Source organism: Budorcas taxicolor, chromosome 1 (genome assembly GCF_023091745.1).
Source record: "Budorcas taxicolor isolate Tak-1 chromosome 1, Takin1.1, whole genome shotgun sequence".
NCBI classification, from domain to species: Eukaryota; Metazoa; Chordata; class Mammalia; order Artiodactyla; family Bovidae; genus Budorcas; species Budorcas taxicolor.
Genome location: NC_068910.1, coordinates 207,102,232 through 207,126,264, shown reverse-complemented (window position 1 = coordinate 207,126,264; position 24,033 = coordinate 207,102,232). Strand labels below are relative to the sequence as shown.

General features: G+C 46.7%; 1 protein-coding gene across 2 annotated transcripts; it reads right to left on the bottom strand.

Moving 5' to 3' along the window:
• Window positions 1-6,657: 6,657 nt before the first annotated feature.
• Window positions 6,658-18,309, bottom strand: NDUFV3 (NADH:ubiquinone oxidoreductase subunit V3). 2 transcript variants are annotated; one of them, XM_052637584.1, is made up of 4 exons: window positions 18,180-18,309; window positions 16,015-16,135; window positions 9,470-10,564; window positions 6,658-7,248 (listed from the first exon to the last, which is right to left on the bottom strand). In XM_052637584.1, the coding sequence occupies exons 1-4, from the start codon at window positions 18,225-18,227 to the stop codon at window positions 7,088-7,090; spliced, it is 1,425 nt and encodes a 474-aa protein (XP_052493544.1). In that variant the 5' UTR covers window positions 18,228-18,309; the 3' UTR covers window positions 6,658-7,087. The 2 variants fall into 2 exon arrangements, with proteins under 2 accessions (XP_052493544.1, XP_052493552.1); XM_052637592.1 differs by lacking the exon at window positions 9,470-10,564.
• Between the last annotated feature and the right edge of the window lie 5,724 nt (window positions 18,310-24,033).

Sequence of the window (24,033 nt, the reverse complement as noted above, 5' to 3'; positions counted from 1 at the left end):
CTCCTCTTTCACCAGCATCCTGCCCCCTGGTAGAAGAAAGCCTGGCTTCTCACCCTTCTGGAAGCCTCCTCCTATACACCATCCCAGGGATGTAAAAGAGAAAAAAATCTCCCATAAGGAAACAACTCACAGTGTCAGAGGACACCCCCACCGGTCAAGGCCCCAGGACCCCACGGTGGGACTCCCATCTCCCCGGTCTTGTATGTGTGTTTCTGTGAGGAACACGGTGTAGCATTAGACACAGGAGTTTTGGCTGCCGGGATGTTGAGCATTTGGGAGAGGGGATGTGAGAACAATGGTCACAGGGAGCTCGACCCTTCCACGTCTGAGTGAGGAAGAAGAACTGGTGTCCTCGGTCAGCAGAGCAGACTGAGTCAGACCCCCTCCCCTGGCCGAGGGGAAGGCTCCCGGCTTCATCCAGGAGATAACCTTTGACAGGTCTGAGACCCCCACTCAGCTGTCTGCCCATCACGGAGCTGGGGCAGTCAGTCGGTGCCTGCTGGATGCATGTGGGCCTCCCCATCCCGGGCGTCTTCTGCATTTTCCCAAGAGGAAGCCCGTGGTGAGAGCGTGGCTCAGCTGCAGTTTTCCTGACTTCAGGGAGACTTGAGAAGCCCTCACTTGCCTCTGACAGATCAAGGCAACAACCTCAAGTAAGAGAAACAAACACTGGAGAAAACTGAACATTTCATGTGTTCTCCAGACTTGTGGGGAAAACAGTCATTGATTTTTGCCAAAAGATAATTGGATACTATAAATGCATGCTTTTTTTTTTCTTTTTTTAAGAGGGGAAAGGGGCAATCTTGCCTGCTGTCACTCATTCCTGCCCACACGTACGTGTTATGCTTAGATGAGCTTAACGGGAAGTATTGAGGCTTTTGTGTGTGGAGATGCACTTGGCCATCATCACAGCACATGTGCAAGCTGGACATTGATCCCAGCCCCAGAGGTGGCCCCCACGCCCCTCCTGGGGGGATTGGGGGACCCCAAGGCTTCACACAGTCAAGTGGGTATATCAAGCCATTGATCAAAATATCATGTTATTTTTCTGGATTTTGTGAGGCTTCTGGCATCTACCAACTTAAAAACTTTATAAGCTATGTTTTCTGATTTTAAATAATTTTCACTTTCATACTTGATTTTGAATTCATAATTCTTCATTGTCTTTGTTTAAAAGAGCTCTCCAGGGACTTTCCTGGTGGTCCAGTGGTTAAGACTTGACATTCCCAGTGTAGGAGGCCTGAGTTCAATCCCTGATCAGGATACTAGACCCCACGTTCCCCTTGGTGTTTGAATGCTGAAACTAAGACCTGCTGCAGTTAACATTAAAAGAAAAAAGAGAGAGAGAAAGTTCTCTAAATTCTGTAAGAGTCAGGCCCCGGAAAACCTGAAACCATTCTTGGTAGGGTCTATACTTTCTCTCTCTCTCTTTTTTTTTTTTTTTGCTGTTAATTTTCATTGAATCCCTTCTAGCCTTAAGTGCTAGTCATTCACAGAGACAGGAACTAACTGAAAAAAATAGTTGTAATACAAGTCACTAAGAAAGACATATCCAGTAAAAATTTACTTTTAAAGTTTAGATGTGTTTATTAAAATTGGACTTTATAAGTAGGTTAGTAAGATTGGTAAAAAAATGCTTTAAGAAAAATTAGGTTTTTATTAAGATTGAATACTGTTTCTAAAAAGCTTTATTTTTTTCAAAAAATAAAAAAATTTAAAATTTAAAATAATTGCAAAATTTTTAAATATTAATTTTTAAACGTCTCTTCTATATAAGAATCCTTCAGATGTAAAAGAACTCACCTGACACTTTAAAAAATAAAAAGCGTGAGATTATTAACTGTTAACTGATGGAGAGAAATTGAAATTAAAAAGAAGGAATCGCTAAACCTCAGAAACACACGTTTTTCAAGAGACACTGGTTCCTAAAAACCCCACTAAATCGAGAAACAGCCCATGTGAGCCACACAGAGCCTAGTGGCTGTTCTTGGAGTTTCTATTTTAGGCCTGGACTAACTTGCTCTGAAAGTCGAGTCATTCGGCCTCCAGGCTGCCTCCTCCTACCTGCTGCCTCCCCTGGGCTTGATGGACTCATCCTTAGTCAGGGTTTGTGACAGTTTCATTGTTTGTGCTAGTTACAGGCAGAGGGACTGTGTGGTCAGCCCGGCCCCCACCACACTCCCCAGTCCTGGGTCATAGTGAGCTCACTGGGTCTCCGAGTGGCCGGATTTCACCGCCTCTGCTTCGTTCTTCTTCCACTAAGCAACATGGTGATGCACGCTCAGCAGAAAGGAGCTAGAAGATGGTGCAGGTGGGGGTCAGGCAGAAATGACACGGTATCACTGAAGGTTAGAGGTCCAAATGCACGGAAAAGAAATAGGAAGGGAAACGTGTTAGAGATATGTGTGTGGTCACTCAGTCATGTCCAACTCTTTGTGACCTCATGGACTGTAGCCGGCCGGGCTCCTCTGTCCTTGGGATTCTCCAGGCAAGAATACTGGAGTGGGTTGCCATGACCTACTCCAGGGGATATTCCCGACCCAGGGATCGAACCCATGTCTTCTGTATTGACAGGCGGGTTCTTTACCACTGAGCCACCTGGGAAGCCCCATTTAGAGATATATTGCAGGAAAATTTCCTCAAAGTGAAGAATTGTGTCAAATAATGGAAAATGCAGATAAAACAAGAAACAAAGACATGTGATTACTATCACAACAACTTGCTTCTCTTTAAATCATGAAGTTTATTAATTTTTTTTTTGGCCACACCCTGTGGCATATGAGATCTCAGGTCATTGGGCACGGAAGGAACCCGTGCCCTCTGCACTAGGAGAGCACAGTCCTAATCACTGGACCACCAAGGAAGTCTGTAATGTGCTTCTTAACGCTTCTAAGCCTGAAGAAAACATGTACTCACCCACACTTGGGGGAGTGGGTTATTTATGAGTGTACACTGCAGGCTACAGATAGCTATGTTCACAAAACACTGGACTGGGTCCTTCAGGGTGCCAGCTGGTTGTGGCCATCAAGGTCTCCCAGAGTCACCTGGCCACCCCACTGAGAGGCGCTGGGCTGGAGAGCAGGACACCACCCCTCTGCCTGGAGGCACTGCCGTGACCTGTCTCTGCCTCAAGTGTCTCCGTTTTCAATTTTACTGTCCACGTAACTAGTTGGATTTGTAAAAGTGAAAGCTCCCAGGGACTTAGCAATTTGTGGAGAACAGAATAGTGAACTTGCCGGTGCCCATCACCCAGCCTCAGCAATCATCAACATTTTCCTGTTGTTTCTCATCTCTGCAGCTCAGCTCTTCCCCTAATTTTTGTGAGAATATTTCAAACACATTACCAGTTTTCCTATTTTTTTTTTTTTAAAGAGTAAAACCAGGTATCTCATTTCTTCTCCTGCAGGACAGAGCCTGTTATATGGACTGGATGTCTGTATCCCCCTCAAGTTCATAAGTTGAAGCCCTGACCCCATGTGGAGGTATTTGGAGGTGGAGCCTTCTGGGAAGGAATTAGGGTTAGAGGGGCCATGAGGGTGGTACTCCCAAGAGGGGATTAGTGTCCTTCTATAGAGAGATACCAGGAAGCTTGCTCTCCAGCTCTCTGCCACGAGAGGACACAGGTCAAGGCAGCTGGTGTGCAAGCCAGGAGGGCGGCTCTCCCCAGACACTGGATCAGCTGGCACCTTGATCTTGGACGTCAGACTCCCAGCATGGAAGTTACTCCCAAAGGAGCGTCACTTCGGCTGTTAAATGTTTTACCTCTTGGTCTTTGTTTCAGATCCCTTCTAGAAGAAAGCCCACAGGAGGGCAGAGGGAAGGAGGCAAGGGGAGAAGGCAGTAGAACTGGGTGCCAAGCACCTGAAGCAAACTAGTTTAACCCACCCTTCACTGAATTAAATGGCCTGTGGCTGCCCCATAACACTGGGGTATTAAAACTGTGGCTCTCAGACAAACCCACTCTCTGCCTCTTTTTGTAAGGCCCACACCAAGAATGGTTTGTTTTTTAACATCTTCAAAGAGTTGAAAAATGACAGCCACACTGATGGTATGTGGCAAAGTCGAAAATATTTACTATCTGGCCCACTTATGGAAAAACTCTTCCCACGCTCCCCATAAGGTTTAGGAGCGATTTAGTTTGCGTGGTTTCTACCTCACACAGCCTTCCTGCAGGCTGTAGTGCATTGTCGCGTTAGCAGTCATTTTACAAGCCTTTGCCTGCATTCTACACCCAAGCTACAGGACCATGGTCAGACTGCACTGGGGGCTAGCCACTCCCAACAACCTTGGGTTGGAGGAGGAGAACAGAAACCATCAAAACACAGAGCCCAGGCTTGGAAGCAGGATCCGGAAAGCTGGGCTTGGAAGCAGGATCAGGAAAGCCACACGATAATCTGCTGGGTTTCTGTTATTAACCAGCTGCCAGTGAGCATCAGAGCCAGAACCCACAATGAGCAGGTCTCCGTACAGCATCCTGCAGTCCTGGGGTGTGTGTCATAGCAGGTTTAAGAGAACCAGCGTCCAGGAAGATGACAGTGTTCAGATGACATGACACGAAAACCACAAAAAAGAGGGAAACCTTGTTGAACTCAAACGTATTAAGCCAACTTAAAAGTCTCACAGAAATGAAAGCAATACACACGTTCATGAATCACTTGTGATTCATTAGCTGAGTTTCTGGAAATTCCTCTTCAAGAAACAGAAAATACAAAATGAGTTACATGCACACAGACGTTCTGGTAGCACTCTTTTTTAAAATGAGAACATGGGAAATTACACAAACTCAACGAGCTGTGCTCGGTGGGTAGCTGTGGACGTAGTGCCCAGATGAAGGTTCTGGGGTCTGAATGCTGGTGCTATTTATCGTGGCTCCTGAGACTTCCCAGAGGGTTAGAGCCAGGGGGAAACATTATGCAGACTGAAATATATCCAGACTTGTTTTGATGCAAAAAGAACTACAACTGAGAAGGTAACAGGCAGGAAGGCTACTGGTTCTCAAGCGTGGGAAACAGACTGCAAGTGTCAGACTTTTTTTCCTTCTGTATACAAAATTAAAAGGTTTCTTTTAAAACTCTATTGTCATGATGACAACTGGTTCCACCAGAACTTTTCTCAAGCCTTGAGCTAACCAATGCATTTTTCTTATGGAAATGTTTTTCTTAAGCTATGTTAATGAACTATGTATCTACCTTAGACTGTCTTTCTTCAAGTCGGTTCTGCCTAAGACTCAGAACCGATAATGGCTCAACAAACCAGTATGTTTTACTCATGGAAATGTTCTTAGCCTGTATTAGACTATGTACTTGCTTGGAAATTTGCCTTTCTTCAAGATTCATGTCAATTGTTTCATGGCCTGGGATGACTCACCTTGTGCCAGTGTTATCTCAAAATGCAGGTTGTGGGTGAGGGGCCTGGTGCCACTCTGAGTTTTGAGTCATTTCCTTTCTCCAATTAGCAGCCTGCTGATGGGGGTAGAGCTTCTTGCTGAAAACTAGCAGGAGGGCACTCTTCCTGCCCCTTCTGATGTCTATGTCAGAGCTTTCTCCATCTCTTTTATATTTTAATAAAACTTTCTTACACAAAAGCTCTGAGCAGTCAAGCCTCCTCACTGGTCCCGGATTGAATTTCTCTCCTCTGGAGGCCAAGAATCCCAGCGTCTTTCATGGCTCAGCAGCAACCTTTCACAACTCTCTGTGGTACTAACAGCCCAGGGAAGTGCACTCTGGCATCAGAGACCACGGCCCTTCACACGCCTCCACACATCACAGGGGCTCCATGGGCCACAGTGTAAGAAGCTACTAACTGAAAACAAACCAACAACCACACCACCCAGGATAGAAAGCTGTATGTACAACATATGGTCGCAGCACTGGGAAACCTGTTGTGTTAACCGTGGTCGGGTGAGCAGAGATTTCGGGTAATCTATGTTCCACTTGCTTTCTTTTGGTAATGGGTCTCAGTACTCTTATAAGGAAAAACGTGATTAGAGAACTTTGTTGAGTTGCTAAGCCTCCGGGGCAGTAATGAAATCTGAGACAGATGATCACAATACTAGCTTTTCAACCCCATGTTTTCCGTCTTGGTATCCTTACTTGGACTCATTTTAAGAAAAGCAGGATTATAGAAACGTGAGTCAGAAGTTATAACACACTGTACTGTTTGTTGTAAACTGACCAGAGGCCAAGAACCAGAACTGAAATGAACTAAGGTCACAAGCCTGGGCACAGAAGCAAGCAAGGAAGGATGAGAACAGGCAAACCAGGAAACGTCCCGGTGTGGGGACAGGCACTCTGCTGCAGGGGGACGCGGGGCCCAAGCAGGCGGACACAGCCTCTTCTCTCAGCAACGATCTCAGCTGGATCTGTTACTTCTCAGAGTCCCCACGGGGCCTGGGGACACACAGAGGGACAGACAGACACCAAGGCACACACAGAGCCTGCTCTCACTTGCGCGCCCCCCGGCCTGGGTTACGTTACCCTGAGGGATGGGAAACCACTGGGCTGTCCCAGAAACCCTCCGTGGACAGATAAGCTTCTTTTGCCGGCCACCCGGAGCCAAGCTGCTGGAGCTGGTGTGCCACTTTCGCCTGCCTGTAAGCCCAGTGCTCTGCAACTCCCCAAGTCCACATCACATCCCTAATGCAATGGAACAGAAGAATTCAGATCCATCTGATCATAAAATGCCATACTTTATTATAATTTCTCTGCAGTGGTTAGTTAAAATGTATACAACTCCTATATCTGATTCATCAAGAACTAGGTCTTATCAGAAGGCCCTGCTACACTCATAGACTCCACACTGGTGAACCAGAGAACACCAAGCTGACCGGGGCTCAGCACAGTGGAACCACGCAGAGGGAAGGCACCTCCAACTCTCTACTTGCGCGGATCTGTCCACTGAGCCATACTCTGTCGTTAGAGAGAAATCCGCGCACCAGATGTTTCTAAACACATGGAGACGGAACCATCAGAGGAGTGCTGCCAATTCACTGCTCGCTAGGATTCTACACGCCGGGTCTCATGACTGCCGAGACGACTGCATGCAAGAATGCAGACAGACATGGAAGGGCGACCTTTAAACTGGGCTTTCAGTGGCGGGGGGACTCCCGTCCTGAAGAGGGCTGGGGCATCCTGAACTTGGAGAGGTCCAGGTTGAGGTCTAAGAAGGTGTATGTGCTGTAGTCATGATGCTGGAGGTTCTTGTAGGTGGTGTTGTCAAATGGCTCAGTGGGAGCGGCTGAGGCAGGCTCTGCGGGGAAACACAACACGGTGTAAACAGGAGCTTCTGAACGGGTCAGCTCACTCTCTCTCACACACACACACCAAGCATTCTTCATAAACCCCACGTGTAATAAATACATTGTCTACCTAGAAAAGAAAAGCCCAGAAAGCAACAGTATCTTCAAAAGCAAAAGAAAGAAACTCGACGAAAATTTACACTAATCATGTTAAGAGGTGGAATAGCTTTTATAATGCCTTTACATCTTACTTTCTGTATACCTCTTACTTTGTGTAGACACTGGACTTCTCAGAATTTTGAAAATGCCAAGAACAGTTATGGAGGGACGTGCAGGTCATTTAAAGGTGCAGGGAAAAAAAGCAGATCCATTAAAATCTAATAGCAATAAAACATTACAGAAGAAAAATTTTTAAGTGGCAAATAAGTGAGACTTCTAAGCCTCCAAATACAAGAAAATCAGATAAAGTCCAATGTTTTTAATGATAACACAGTTAAGGGGAACTGGAAATGAGATGTGGAACTTTTGTTGTTTAGCTTTCTCAAAAAGAAGTTGGTAAACTTTAGATTCAGACTGAAAAATACTTAGTCTTCTCTCTCTATGTGGGAGAAAGAAGAATTAGAACCCACACACCTACACAATTAGTGATCTTAATACCATGTGTGTGGATGAAGCAAAAGACACCCCACTTCCCTGTGATGTGCCCTGAGACACGAGGATGGCACGAGGGAGCGGGCATGGGTGATGGCTGATGCCGGACAGGGTCTCACGGGCCTGCAACTACTGTTGTCCAGACTCTGTTCACTTCTACTCATGCTGCAAGAGAGTAGCTGCAGTTTCCCACTATGTGAATTCACACCAAAATCCTCATTTTCATACCAAAATGTTTTTCATTTTCTTGGTCGTGTTAAAACAAACGATGTCTTATTTAGAGAACTGATCTCTTTCCTGTCTCAACAAGCAAGGTATCTTCTCGTGGGGACTGCTCAGGCAGCTGCGTCCTCACAGTCCGTGTGTGTGTGGGGGGTGCTGACAGAAGGGAATCGAACCCCCGTCCCCCCCCCGGCAGGACAGAAGCTCGGTGGCTGGGTTGGGCGAGCTACAGCTCACCCCCTGCAGACACTGCCCTGAAAGTCAGCTGCACTCCGCGCAGCGTCTTCAGCCTCCAAAGGGCAAAGAGAATGTTGGAAAAAATAACACAATCATCAAAAATTAGTCAAATTGTTTTCAAAAAGATCTGCAATCTGAAAACTCCCAATTCTGTGTCACCCTGAAGGTTTGGCAAGTCTAGAGCAGAGTGACTGCAACAGCAGCAGGAAAGCAGTTTTGGGGTCAGGAGGCTGGCAGGCGCTGGTTGCAGCTTTGTATGTTCATGAAAGAGGGAGAAAAGGGGAGGGAAGAAAACACACACTACTGTAACACAGGGAGTGACAATAATTCCAGGCAGTGCACACGAGCCCAGGAGAGGCTTTAAACAGAAAGGGGCGCAGACAGGAAGAAGCGGGGTTTGTTAGTGACGGGTGCATTTCAACAGCCACGGATCCTGAAACTAGAGACCTGCTTTCCCATTTTGCTGTGGTCCTCCTCAAGCATACTGCATTTTAAGAAGTTTGATGCACAGGAAAGTGGTAAAATAAGAGGAATAAACAGTTTCCCTTTAAAAATTTAGGGGAGCAAAAGAGCCCTTCATAAAAACTCGGTACAGAAAAACAAAGCAGCCTGCTGTGCTCTCCAGGTGGATCAGAGGAAACGTTCAGGGACTTAAGGTCCAGCTTCAATCCCTAAAGTGAGCTTTTCCCTTAGGCATAAAAATGCTAAACACAAAGGCCTGTTCAGCTCACCTGAAGGCCATTTCTCCAAGCGTAAGCACTGCTCCTCACCTGGGGAGTTTAACAGAACCCTCCCACCACCCCTCCCTCAATGAGGTGCCCTGCAGGTTCAACACCCTCCAAAGTTCAGAATGAAGATGTTCAACTGCCTGTTATACTGCTTAGGAAACACTTAGAAGCACCAAGGGCAAACTTTTTCATTGTGAAATAAATCTGAAATGTTTCAGGAATTTCTACCCATAACTAACATATACCCCCCAGCTTATCTGAGACAGTGCTACAGGCCACAGGTCTACTGGGAACCTGATCGAGTGTGACCCTTCTTTTCATCGCACCGTTCTTCAGAGCCTGACCTCCCCACCCAAAGGACAGAAAGAGCTCTGAACCCCAAGGCAAGGTGTACCCTGTGTGTGGTCCTGGCCTTCCACCTGAGCGGCCGAGTCCTCCATGATCCCGCCCTTCTCCTCAAGCTTCAGGACTGCGGGCTTTTCGTCCAGAACATCTTTATTCTGAACAGGGGCTGGCTTCAAATTTTCCATGGGTAGCTGATCTTCCAAAATCTCTTCCTCAGCCTTCAAGATTCCTTCTGCTGCCTGCTTTTCCAATTTTTCTGTTTTGAACAGGGGAAGAGCCAGCTCCCCATCTGCTTCTGGTACTTGCTTCTCCAAAAGGCTCTCTCTGGCCTCAGGAGGAGGGGCTGGCGGCTGCCCCCCAGCTCTGGTTCCCGTTGATGGGGTGGGTGCCGGGCCGCCAGCAGGATGTGTGGACAACCCCCACGTTGTACGGTCAGACAAGGCTTTTTTAACTTCAAGTGGCTTTTGGCTTTCTTTTTCTATTTTGTTTGATCTAGATATCTTCTGTGATTGTTTCTCCTGTACATTTTGCTTCATAGACTCCTCTGCGGCATGTGACTTGGGTGCTGCGGTTTTGGGTTTGGGGCCCTTTCTGTCCTCCAGGTGCTGACTGGAGGCCTTTTTTTTCTCTGCCTGGCGGGGCCTTCCTGCAGGGGTGAGGTCCAGGTGTGGCTGCTGCGAAACTGTCTTTTCTTTGGCCGATATCTCAGTTTTGGGGGCCCTATCTGCAGAGGAACGTGAGGCCTCTGCTACGGGAGACCCTCCCCTGCGTTTGCTCTTCACCTGAGGACCTGCTCCTGAGCGGTCGCCCTCCTCGTCAGACTCTGAATCGGAGGAGCTGGAAGATGAAGATGAAGAAGAATCATCCGTCCCTCTCCTGCCCCACTGGGCTGCTTCTGAATCTGAACCCTGTTTTCTGAATGGAGACACGACTTTCTGAGGAAACTCTACCAAAGTCTTTCTTGACAAAAGCTTCGGAAGCCCTTGGTCTGTGTGCAGCACACTGACATCTGGGTTAGGGCTCGCTAGCGTCCTGCTTTGGCTCACAACTGATGGGGAGGAAGCGGGTGCAGATAAGGTTTTGGACACCGCATCTGCTGCTGGGGGGGCGAGCTGCTGGCCCCTCTCCTTTGGTTCCACTACATCTAGGAAACGGCATAAAGAGGAATATTATTTTTAATATTGAGTAAAACAGTGTGAATTCATCAAGGTCACAGACATTTCATTACATTTCACCTTGTTACTGACAGTATCTTCAACATCATCATCTTATGAACTGCTCCATGGAAACCTACTTTTAAGGGAAAGCCAAGCCACACAGGAGAACAATTAAAAAAAAAAATCGCAGATGTCTTTCTTGATAGCCGAAGATTTTTTAAGATGGGATTTTTTTTTTTTAACAATAGAAGAAGTAACAATCTTATCTCCATTTTTCACAATGAAAGCTTCCTGATGATAATTATTTTTTAAACTACTATTTCATCTCAATTTAAAGTAAATTATAAAGATATTTTCAGATGATGAAGTTTTAGAAATGCCTGATTTCTCAAATCCCTAAAGAAATTGATGCCTCTCAAATATTTTAAAAATGACCCATATTGCATGAACTGGACCTTTTAAACAAAAGAACAAAGCAAAAGTCGAGAAGAGAGTCTGGTTTGGGTCTGGGGAAACACATGCATGAGTTTAAGAGTGGGGGATGGGAGGGAGGGGCTACTGGGAGTCAAAGGAAGGTGCCCTGAGAGGAACAAGAGTTCTGCAAAATCATGTCCTTCAGGGGTTTCTTCTGCCAAGGAAAACTGTTTCAAGACCAAAAAGGTCTAAAATAACTTAGTATCACATGTGTCATTAGAAACAGTGAGTCTTAAACTGTTACAGTAAGTGGTACTGTGAGTCTTAGAGGTTGCAGAGTCAACTAGGAAAGAAAACGAAGTCCCACAGAACACTCATTAGTTCCACTTCACTCAGTTGTCTCTGGTGATAAATCTTTTTTAACCATACAGATAAGAAGAAAAATATAGAACAAGTTTTTGTAAATTAAAATTACTTTTCAAGTCTAAAGCAAAATTTAAAAAAAAAATATCGCCGATGAGCAAACTCTAAATGCATTTATTTTTCAAGTCTAGGAGACTATTTTATACTAAAAACTATACCACTTCTTTAAAGTGGAAAAAAAATGTATTTCTAACTTTACCATTTTACTGGTATCCAAAAAAATCTCTTAATTGTTTTCTGAGATCAGGGACTATATATATATACACACACACACACACACACAGACTATATATATATATACACACACAGACACACATATATACACATACATATATACGTACATACGTATATACATATATATATACATCAGAATGACAGAAAATGATCAAAGAACACTGAGAAATAATCAGAAATGGGCCAGAGAGAGGTCAATGGGCAGTGTAAGAGGATATGACCGAACAGCCAGAGCCGCGGGTGAGTTTAAACCCCCTCCATGCCCTGTCTGAATCTGCAGCCGTGCACCATCCCAGAATCTGCATTCTGACTGCAGGAACAGAACAAGCACAGAGCCCCAGGATCACACTAAACATAAAATCAAGGTACACGCACGCACATGCACTCGAACCCTCTCACTCTGTCTTTCTAAACCATACCTGAAACAGTGCAAAGGCTCTGACGAGGAATGTGTAACTCTGGCCTGCAAACCCTGCACCTGCTCACCTCTATCACGGTTCTGCTTTTATGCTGAGCATGCATTTTCCAAGTGCGAAAAATTAACTTCTAATAAGCTTATTTTAGATAGGCTACTATCTAATTATAATACCTCACTCTTTCAAAATTTGTTATGAAGATTTTTAAAAATGTAAGTAAGTTATTAAAACATTAGACTTATCACCTATTGAAAGCAAAAAGAAAATCTCAAATTAAATAGTTTGTTTGAAAAAGGAAACTCTGGTCTACCATATTAAATAAGAATGCTTTAAAATATCTTCTATTCAGGCTTAGTTACTGGCAGAACCCCATAGACAGGCTAATAGCCTAAACCACAGTAACACAGTTGCCTTTCATCCGACCCTCTGCAGCGCAGGCCCAGCATCCTCTGTGACTGGGAGGGAAGCCTGCTGCGATGACTACAGCTGCCACCAGTGACCCCTGTCCAGGGCCGGCGGGGACACGTCTGCACTCGGCAGTGTGGGATCCTGCCGCCTGGAGACACAGCCACGTGTATAGAACAGTGGGCTCGCTCTGAACCTAAGCATGACTTTACCTGCGCGTTTTCATGAACCTCTTGCGTTTCTAGAGACGGGACACCTGCATATTCTGACAGCGTTCTAGTTTGAGTGTGACTTTCCTTGAAAGACAAATACGCGAGCCACAAAGCACCTGAAATAAGACCAGTCACAGAGCCACCTCTCCCAGCACGAGAGGCGGACTTTCGGGGACGGGTTCTAATCCTCAGAGACTGTCACAGCCCCAATAAATGAAGGTCTACAGAAGCAAGTCACAGCGCAGAGACAGCACTCTGCTGCGGCTCTGTGTCTCCTCTCCACTTGAATCGCCTGAACATCTTTTCTCATTGAACAACGGGGGAGGGCTCGACTTTCAGCTTTTTAGTAGCGCCCTAACTGAAAACGAAGGTGACTTAGGTGTTCAAAACAGATGAGATGAGCAGCTCCACATCTTGTCAGTGGGTCACAAAACTAATTTCAGAAACAAAGAGGATGCGAAACAGTTTTTTGTTCTATGGTAACGAAAACTTCTTTTCACATGATTTTTACTATTAAAGAAAATAGAAAAGGGCTTTTTTGGGTTTGTTTTAATGAATACACAAGAATTGATTTTTTTCCACAGGCAAGACAACACACTGCTTATAAACATAGACTGGGGATCTTACTGCTGGGGCTCAAATCAGGTTCCACTACTGATACAGTGTGACCCTCCGTGGCTCAGGAGTCTCTCCCCCCTCCACTTTCTCATCTGTAACACAGGGATGTTGGTAATACCTATTCACAGGGCTGAAGACCAGGAGGAACACAAGTAGCACTTAAACAGCGCCAGCAATGCTGGTCAGAATTAAGCATACCAAATCCCTACTTCCAGATTCCTCCCTTTTCAGACTGAAATGGGGACTTGAAGCAGGGAATTAGCTTTGGCTTCTCAACAGATTCTTTATAAAGTGACACAGGAGTTATTCAGTTGATGGTCTATTACTGTTGCCAAATTCAGCCTAGAGATGGAATTTACCGGAACACTGAAGCTGGCGAGCCCGGTGGTTACGCAGGGGAGCATCCACGGGCAGACCCCAGGTTCTGACCTGTGTGTCCATGATGCTGGCCGCCCTCCCAGGAAGGAAGCCTGTGCTCCGAAGGGCTGGTGTCCCAAGTAGGGGAGGGCAGAGTGTGTTTACCCTGGAAACAGACCCTGGACTAGACGTGACCCCAAGGCTGAGCGCTCAGGACCCCATCAGCATTGCAGTAAGCCCCACAAGAGTTTCCAAAGCTGGCCCCAGTGTACAGGCTTTGACCTGGCCATGTGCCACTGGCGGGCCAAGGCACTTCTGTATCTCAACTCACTGATCCCTGACACACTGGAAGAAATACTGAGGACTGCACATGCTGACTTGGAAGCAGCATTTCTTTTCCTTCATGCAGGGACTGGAGTTACTTTTTAAGTTCTGGAAGACAAGTGTAAAGTGCATTAAAGACAGCACAGCTCTAAAAGCTGTCTTCCCACCAGACTGCACACACACATCACACAGGTCATCCGTCTCACACTGACCTAGCAAGACTGGCCCGCTGACCCTGCTCAGCACGGAGGGACTCAGAGGCCTGCAGGGCTTGCCATGGCCAGAGGCAGAAGCTACGTGAGCCCAAGACCAACCTCCAGCTTGGTATGCTTTTCTCACAACCACACCCCAAACCATCACAGGATGAAGCATTCCATTTCTATTCACATATAGAAGCACATTTCTAAAAAAGGGGATCTTTGGAGAAAAAAAAGAGACTTCATGTTGAAAATTGCTGCTGTTTAGTCTTTAAGTTATGTCCAACTCTTTTGTGGCCCCATGGATTGTGGCCCGCCAGGCTCCTCTGTTCATGGGATTTCCCAGGCAAGAATACTGGAGTGGGCTGCCATTTCTGTCTCCAGGGGATCTTCCTGATCTAGGGACTGACTCCACAGTCAAACACGCATCTCCTGCATTGCAGGCAGATTCTTTACCACTGAGCCGCCAGGGAAGCCCTACGTTTAAGATAGCTATTTTAAAATGTGCAGATTAAAACTGAAAAAGAACATAGGTTTTAAAAACGTGGCAGGTGCAGGACAGAAAACAACAATCTTCCTGTTGAACTCAGGCCTCCAGTGGACGAGCGCACAGACACACAGGGAGGGTACGTGTCCTTAGCCAAGATGGATGGCATGTGAAAGGCAGCGGAAGGCTCTCTCAACAACACGCCAATATTTTATAACCTACCTGTGTTTTTGTGTGCAGATGAAGAGGGAACAAAAGCATTACACACTTTCAAACACTCAAACTGAGGAAATAATATTTTGATGAAAATGAGACAATCTCAAACTATCATTCTGAACCCCATATAGTCAAAGAGTTAACTGAGGTTTCCTAAATTAAGACTAAACGCAATGGGCCTCTTAAATAGTCCCTTGGACAGTAAGGATCAAACCAGTCAATCCTGAGGGAAATCAACCCTGACTATTCATTGGAAGGACTGATGCTGAAGTTGAAGCTAGAGTACTTTGGCCACCTGATGTGAAGAGCCGACTCACTGGAAAAGACTCTGATGCTAGGAAAGACTGAGGGCAGAAGGAGAAGGGGGTGGCAGAGGAAGAGATGGTTGGATGGCATCGCCGACTCAATGGACGTGAGTCTGAGCAAACTCCAGGAGACAGTGCAGGACAGGGAAGCCTGGTGTGCTGTAGGCCCTTGGGTCGCAGAGTCGGACTAGACTGAGTAACTGAACGACAACAGTGCTGCGTTTCCTGTTTCCCCCACAAGCATGTACTACATTGGATTCAGGGGAAACAGTCAAAACTGGCGGTAAAGTCAAAATGACTATGGGAAGAGCTAGAAGCAGTTTGCTCGCAGTTTTCACTTTGTGCAGGGGGTCTTGATGGAATCGGAGCCTACTCCTAACTCCCTCTCCACAGTCATAAAAAGACGCCTGCAGTCCCTGGCTATGACCAAGCAAAGCCTGGGAGACCACTGGTGAATTCCAGAGACACTGAAAAGAGTCAGTCAGGGAGGAAAAACAGGGTGGAGGTCACAGCCACCTCACAGGAGCACGTGAGCACAGCCATCAGATACCACAGAGCCTGCATACTCTGCATCTCACTGCTACCCACGGAGTCTGACGTTCAGAAAATACAGAGAACCAGTTCAGGGCTACACACTGAGTCAAAGACTATGATGTTACTGCCATGTTTGGGCTAAAACGAGTCACCGATCTTCTGTCTGATTGTAATCTGGACACTCTTTAAAAATGAAGCATCAAATTATGTAGCTAGAAAATTCTTTCTAATGCCTAGGAAGCTGACTTATTCACTCTGCCTTCTCTCCCACTTATGAAGACCATGAAAACCTTACTCTTTGGTGGGCTCTGCTTCTTGGGGTTCGGTGGTAATCCCTTTTCATTCTTTCCTGATTCTGCAGAGAGAGAAACTGCAGGAGCAAGTCCTCGAAACACGCCTGCTTCCAGAAGCACAGTCTGACAAAAGAATGGCACAACAACAGAAATTTTAGAGTAATACCATTTATAACCTCTATTACGGCATGAATACTATGTATTATTAAGACATATAAATGCTGTGAATTCATATGGCATGTTTCTAACAGTTATTATAATTTTCAGCATCTACATATATTATGGAAAGTTTGGAAAATACAAAAAAACTGTGAGCAAAAAACACCTGAGTTCAAGGACAGTCACTACTAACATTCAAGTATTTCTTCCAAAGTGACTTTCTCCTAAGCATGCTTTTTTGTAGTCTCCAATTACCTATCAATCTACAAAACACTTGATTCTTTTCATAAAATGTTTTCCTGTGCTTAGAATATAAAGCAGAAGCACAATCTAGCCATTAAAAATGCTACTGAAGATGAAAAATAGTTGCTTCAAAACTGTCTACCACATATTGAAGGTGAACACGTCACAGAGTGTTCATTCCCTCAGTAAATACTCACTAAGCCTAGTATGTGCTGGACACAGGACACAGGCACCTAGAGTGCCCACATGAAGGTGAAGCCTTTGCTTTTTCTGGTTATGACGTCAGTTCAGCTCAGTTCAGTCGCTCAGTCAGGTCTGATTCTTTGTGACCCCATGAACCACATCACGCCAGGCCTCCCTGTCCGTCACCAACTCCCAGACTCTACCTAAACCCATGTCCATTGAGTTGGTGATGCCACCCAACCATCTCATCCTCTCTCAGCTCCTTCTCCTCCTGCCCTCAATCTTTCCCAGCGTCAGGGTCTTTTAAAATCAGTCAGCTCTTCGCATCAGGTGGCCAAAGTACTGGAGTTGCAGCTTCAGCATCAGTTCTTCCAATGAACACCCAGGACTGATGTCCTTTAGGATGGACTGGTTGGATCTCCTTGCAGTCCAAGGGACTCTCAAGAGTCTTCTCCAACACCACAGTTCAAAAGCATCAATTCTTTGGCGCTCAGCCTTCTTCACAGTCCAACTCTCACATCCATACATGACCACAGGAAAAACCGTAGCCTTGACTAGATGGACCTTTGTTGACAAAGTAATGTCTCTGCTTTTTAATATGCTGTCTAGGTTGGTCATAACTTTCTTTCCAAGGAGTAAGCATTTTAATTTCATGGCTGCAATCACCATCTGCAGTGATTCTGGAGTCCCCCAAAATAAAGTCTGACACTGTGTATATGTATACACGAAAGCTTGAAAAACGAACTGGGCCAAGATATGAAAAGGAAAATAGTGGCCTCTCTCACAACAGATGCTCCCTCCATTATCTGTATTTTGCGACGATAAGAATAGTTATCGCTTTTGTCATGAGTCATTTTTAATTTTAAATACAGTGAAGTGGACTTAGCTTCGTCCAGATGGAGAAAGTTCTTTCTCCTTTTCATTTCACAAATGAGATAACCTAAGCTGGCCTGGTGGCTCAGACGGTAAAACGTCTGTCTACAATGCGGGAGACCCGGGTTCGATCCCTGGGTTGGGAAGATCCCCTGGAGAAGGAAATGGCAATCCACTCTAGGACTACTGCCTGGAAAATCCCATGGACAGAGGAGCCTGGTGGGCTACAGCCCATGGGGTCGCAAAGAGTCGGACACGACTGAGCGACTGAACTGAACTGAAGCTGGCTTCTTAGTGGCTGCCTAGTTACCAGGTCAACCAGGTTCTTGAAAGTTCCCTCGTTTCCTCTAGGGTTAAATAACAGTTAGAGACACTGTCCTCAAGGGTTCTGGCGGGGCTCCGCGCGGGATACCTGCGGCCCCTACACCTGTCCGTGGCCTCGCCGCACACCGGCGGCTCCTGGGGTTCGGGGTCCAGAGGGACGGTGGCCAGGGTCGCCGGGACCCTTGTCGCTCTCAGGCCTGGCTCCTGATCCCCCCTGGCCAGGTTCCCGAAACCCCACCCCAGGCCCAGCCCCCGACCCCGGAAGCGGAGTCAGCGGCATCCCCGGACGGTTGGAGGTGACCGTCAGGGCCGCAGCCTTTGCCCCGCCCTTCAAGGTCTCCCGGCGCTCTGCGAGCTCCAGGCCGCCAGTCTGGCCCCTCTTTACCTTCAGCGTCCCGGGTCGTCCTTGCCGCAGCAGAAGCGAGGCCGCCATGGCTGTGACTCGGACGCAGACAGGACGACCCTCCCGGCGGGCAGAGGTCGCACCAGACTGACGCGATGCGGTACCAGCACTGCCCCCTGAAGACCCGCCCCTTCGTATGAAGGCGCCAATCACAGGCAGGGAAGTGGGCAATGGCTGCTGCGCGCGCATCACCGCAGCCTCCAGGTTCCCGGCGGAGCCCCTCAAGGCCACGCTCCCGGGAGGAGCCGCCAATCACTGGCGGAGGGTTTCCGCTGACCGCGACCGCGCGGCGGGATGGTTGCTGGGACGCGAAAGTGGTCGTTGAGGGTGTCATTTCCTGTCCTAGACCGGCGTGGCCACCCTGCAGGGCAGCATCAGGTTGGACCATGGACGCTGTTTGACCTGTGAGCACCGTAGTTCCGGAGCCAAGGGGACGAGAAATGCAAGCATTATTTTACCTGTTCATAGCCTGCGGGGCGGAGAAGGCAATGGCACCCCACTCCAGTACTCTTGCCTGGAAAATCCCATGGACGGAGGAGCCTGGTAGGCTGCAGTCCATGGGGTCGCTAAGAGTCGAACTCGACTGAGGGACTTCACTTTCACTTTTCACTTTCATGCATTGGAGAGAGAAATGGCAACCCACTCCAGTGTTCTTGCCTGGAGAATCCCAGGGGCAGCAGAGCCTGGTGGGCTGCCGTCTGTGGGGTCGTGCAGAGTCGGACACGACTGGGGCGACTTAGCAGTAGCAGCCTGCGGGGCAAAGACTCTCCACTTCCAACCCTCCCCTGTTAGGCATAAGCTTGGGTGAAAAGTGAAGGTGAAGTCGCTCAGTCGTGTCCGACTCTTTGCGACCCCGTGGACTGTAGCCCACCAGGCTCCTCCGTCCATGGGATTCTCCAGGCAAGAACACTGGAGTGGGTTGCCATTTCCTTCTCCAGGGGATCTTCCCGACCCAGGGATCTAACCCAGGTCTCCCGCATTGCAGGCAGACACGTTAACCTCTGAGCCACCAGGGAAGTTGTAAGCTCGGGTAGGGGTAGTTACTCATTGACCTCCTTCTCACCCTGTCGATCGTGCCTTCACGCGTCTCTGCGGCATGCCTGGTCACTGGAGGTATCGTGTTCAACAGGAGCGGATCCCTATCTCAGCCGTACCAGGAGAAGAGGCCCCTCCGCTGGAGACTCATTCTGGTGGCAAGATAAATGGGTAAAACAGGTCTAACAGGAAACCCTGCCCCATTTGGTTAAAAAAAAAGAAAAGCAACCGCATAGGATTAACAGAAACTGGTGACTAACAAGATTCTTGAGCTTGTCAGAGTAGCAGCTAAAGGAGGGACTTCCTTGGCTGTCCAGTGGTTAGGACTGTGCCCTTCCAGTGCAGGGGGTGCAGGTTCCATCCTTGGTCAGAGAACTTAGATCCCACATGTTGTGGGCATGCCCCCCCCCCCCCCCCAAAAAAAAGGCTAGCTCAAGGAGCAGCTTGCTGAAAGTTCTGCTTTTAACCTGCCTTCATTGACCAAGCTCACCTTAATTACTTTTGACTCCTTTTTGTTGTTTTTTGGTCACTAAGTTGTGTTCAACTCTTTGTGACCCCATGGACTGTAGCACTCCAGGCTTCACTGTCCGTCACTATCTCTGGAAGTTGGCTCAAATGCATGTCCACTGTCAGTGATACTATCTAACCATCTCATCCTCTGCTACCCACTTCTCCTTTTGCCCTCAATCTAGTGGCTCAGATGGTAAAAAATCTGCCTGCAGTTCAGGAGACCTAGGTTCAATTCCTGGGTCCAGAAGATCCCCTGGAGAAGTGAATGGCAACCCACTCAGGTATTCTTGCCTGGAAAATTCCACGGACAGAGGAACCTGGTGGGCTACAGTCCATGGGATCACCAAGAATTGGACATGACTGAGTGACAAACGCTTTCCCAGCATTAGGGTCTTTTCCAGTGAGTCTGCTCTTTGCATCAGGAGGCCAAAGTATTGACGCTTCAACTTCAGCATCAGTCCTTCCAACGTTGATTTTCTTTACGATCGACAGGTTTGATCTCCTTGCTGTCCAAGGGACTCTCAAGAGTCTTCTCCAGCACCACAGTTCAAAAGCATCAATTCTTTGGCATTCAGCTTTCTTTATAGTCCAACTCTCACATCCATACTTGACTACTAGAAAAACCATAGCTTTGACTAGATGGACTTTTGTTGGCAAAGTGCTATCTTTGCTTTTTAATATGCTGTCTAGATTTGTTACAGCTTTCCATCCAAGGAGAAAGCGTCTTTTTGTTTCATTTCATTTGACTCTTTAGCCACGCCTATAGAGAACAACGCTGATGTATGGTCACTACAGTAAAACAGATTTTAGTTGTTTTCCAGGAAATTGGGGTGAGCACCTGTCCAGTTCAAGCCGGCTAAGACTGGTTGGGATCACCAACCCTAAAACTGGGTCTGTGCCAGGTGTCTAATGAATGACCTTTTGACATCAGTAAGCTGGAAACTCCATCCTCGGATCATGCTAAGGGCTTCCATTTCTGACCATGCCTCTTATGAAAAAGCATGCAAGTCACAGACACCAGAGCCTCAACTGTTCCCTGATTCCAATCTCCTTTCCCCATGCCTGAGATCACCTGCTTCCTTATCTCATTAATACCTTAAGCCCCTCAACAGAGGGCAGGTGCATTTAAGATTTGTTCTCTCATCTCCTTACTCGGCTGCCTTGTGAATGAGCTGTTTCTCTGCTGCACACATTCTGTTTGTGCTGAGACTGCACTCACAGTCTCAGTGTTTGGCCTCCTGCACATCACAGATGACCCTGGTTCAATAACACTCAGACCCTTGTCAAAGGGGACTCGAGTCAAGTGCATGCAATGGGACCTGCCACCATCCACACTGGGAGGCAAGGACAAGGACTCAAGCCTTAGGGTAATAATAAGGAAGGTGTCCTTGTCACTGCAGAGATAAGGAAGAAAACATGCGGATGGAAGAATCATCCTTTGCTCAAACCTAATTGACTGTTGCCTCCAGGGGCAACAGTTCAGGCTTGTCTTTGTGAATTTTGCCTGTTTTGTAGGTGAATAAGAATATTGAAAAAAAAAAAAAGAATATTGAAGGTGATAAACCACAGGGTCTGAAATTGGAAAGTCCACATCACCTTCATTCTTGGGATCCAGAGACCTCGGTTCTCTCTCACCAGCATTGGGGTAGACATCTGGCTTGGTTTCCAAGTGACTTAGTGGTAAAGAATCCACCTGCCAATGCAGGAGACTCAGAAGACCTGGGTTCAGTCCCTGGGTTGGGAAGATCCCCTGGAGGAGAAAAAGGCAACCTAGTCCAATATTCTTGCCTGGAGAATCCCATGACAGAGGGCCTGGCTGGCTACAGTCCATGGGGTTGCAAAAGAGTTGGACAGGACAGCAACAGGCATCTTGTTAGAGTCCTAAGACTCAGTAACAAAGAAAGCAAAAAGACCTCCTGCAGTTAACGAGGGGGGGTAATCAGCCAGAGTGGGTTGAGGAGGTGGTACTTTGAGGATAACCATGGGAGGAAGTGACCCAGTGAGTTGAGGGACGCATCTGGATGGTTTTTCAAAGAAGCGATATGATTATGGGCGTGAAGGTGACTATGGCAACTGTGTATAAGATCAGTGCTGACTGGAAAATAAAAATGTACAATGTGAGAGTTGGGAGTTAAACTTTATTTGGGGGAAATGAGTGTAGCCTGGGAGACAGCCTCTCAGATAACTGAGGAAGTGCTCCGAAGAGGTGGGGGAGGTCAGCATTATATATGATTTTAGTGAACAGAGTTCAAGCACACATTTCAGCAGAGGCTCACTGCTAGGGGCAGATGTCACCATTAATGATTCTAGCACTTTTCTAGATACAAGGAGATGGAAGAATTGGGCTCATAAATTCTTCTCCTGAAAATATCTACCTACCCGAAGGCCTGTTCTGCCAGTTTTTCCTGGAGCACAGAGTGCCTTGTTCCTGATCTGCACCCTGAACTACTTTCAGGGGTATTGTGGCCCGTGACTTCATCCGTGTAGAGGTAGGTGTCAAGTGACGATTTGTAGTGGGCACCAGTGCCTAAGCCTGGGGGCAGCAGGGCCTCGTTGGAAGCTGCTGCAGTCAGGTGAGGAGGCTGCCACATTTGGCCAAAAGGAACAGAAACCGCAGGATTGGGTACAAGAGGCAAATAGAAAGATGAAGCGGAAGCCAGAGAAAGGACCAGTGGTTTCACAGGGATTTGTGCAGACGGGATTATATCCTATTTAATGGTCAGCTGGAAAACTGTAGACTAGATTTTGCTGACAGTGGGGACTGTTGCTCAGTTGTTAATTCTCTGGCCAGAGTCTTTCTGCAGGCACCAGTCACCTCTGCCTGAAACTCTAGCAAGTGGGGACCTAGCATTTTTAGGCAAAACCTCAAAAATTGTGTTTGTCAATATTCCTTAATTAATCACATACATTTCTTTCTAGACTACTGGAAATCCCACCCATCCATCTTAAAAACCATCAACATGCCCACCCCACCCCCTAATCACCGGGTCATTTCCTCCCATGGTTACCCTCAGTGTACCTCCACTTTGGCTGATGACCCCAACTCATCAACTGCAGTTTTGTTTTAAAACTTTTTAAGAGAAACTAAATAACTGGAACATCACTTGGACCAGTGATGGGTCCTGAACTCAAAAAGGTGTTTGGGCCAAAGAGGAAAATAACAACACTCAGCTATCACACCTTCCACATGCATGACCTCACTCTGCATTCTGAGTTTAGACATACATGCTTGGTAAGCCCCAAAGGAAATGTAATTTTTTAAATTGACGTATAGTTGATTTACAATGGTGTTAATTCCCATTATACAGCAAAGTGATTCAGATATATATATATATATATATATATATATTCTTTTAAAAATATTCTTTTCCATTCAGTTCAGTTCAGTTCATAGTCGTGTCTGACTCTTTGCGACCCCATGAATGGGAAATATATTACGCACTATCCTATGTAAATAAATACAATTTAATTATGTGTCTTAGATGGAGATTATTTTGAAAAAGCTTTCAGTAGCTGTGTGCTGCTAAGTTACTTCAGTCATGTCTGACTCTGTGCGACCCCATAGACGGCAACCCACCAGGCTACCCCATCCCTGGGATTCTCCAGGCAAGAACACTGGAGTGGGTTGCCATTTCCTTCTCCAGTGCCTCAAAGTGAAAAGTGAAAGTGAAGTCGCTCAGTCGTTTCCAAATCTCAGCGACCCCGTGGACTACAGCCTTCCAGGCTCCTCCGTCCATGAGATTTTCCAGGCAAGAGTACTGGAATGGGGTGCCATTGCCTTCTCCAAGTAGCTGTGTAGTTTTTCTTATTTATTTATTTTGATTGGAGTAGAGTTGATGTACAGTGTTGTGTTAGCTTCAGGTATGCAGCAAAGTGATTCAGCTTTATATGTACGTATATTATAATAATATAGGTATATTCTTTTGCAGATGCTTTTCCCATATAGGTTAATACAAAATATTGAGTATAGTTCCCTGTGTTATACAGTAGGTCCTTGTTGCTTATCTGTTTTATATATAGTAGTGTGTTATAATAACTGTCATTTTAAACTATTGTTTACAATGATGACACATAATATGCCTTACTTAGTAAGATCATTTTCTTATTTTTTTATTTTTTGGTTCTGTTGGGTCTTCGTTGCTGCGCGTGGGCTTTCTCTTGTAGAAAGTGGGGGTCACTCTCTAGTTGTGTGGGGGGCTTCTCTCTGCAGTGGTTTCTCGTGTTGCAGAACACAGGCTTGAGGCACACAGGCTTCAGGGGCTGTGGCGTGCGAGCTCATAGCTGTGGCTCG

Excerpts from the sequence above, each read along its gene's own strand:
- NDUFV3 (XM_052637584.1), bottom strand. The coding sequence starts at position 18,227 with ATGGCGGCCTCGCTTCTGCTGCGGCAAGGACGACCCGGGACGCTGAAG. Across the intron at positions 16,136-18,179 it reads GACGACCCGGGACGCTGAAG|ACTGTGCTTCTGGAAGCAGG; the intron begins GTAAAGAGGGGC and ends TTCTTTTGTCAG. Across the intron at positions 10,565-16,014 it reads GAAGCAGAGCCCACCAAAGA|ATGTAGTGGAACCAAAGGAG; the intron begins GTAAGGTTTTCA and ends GCCGTTTCCTAG.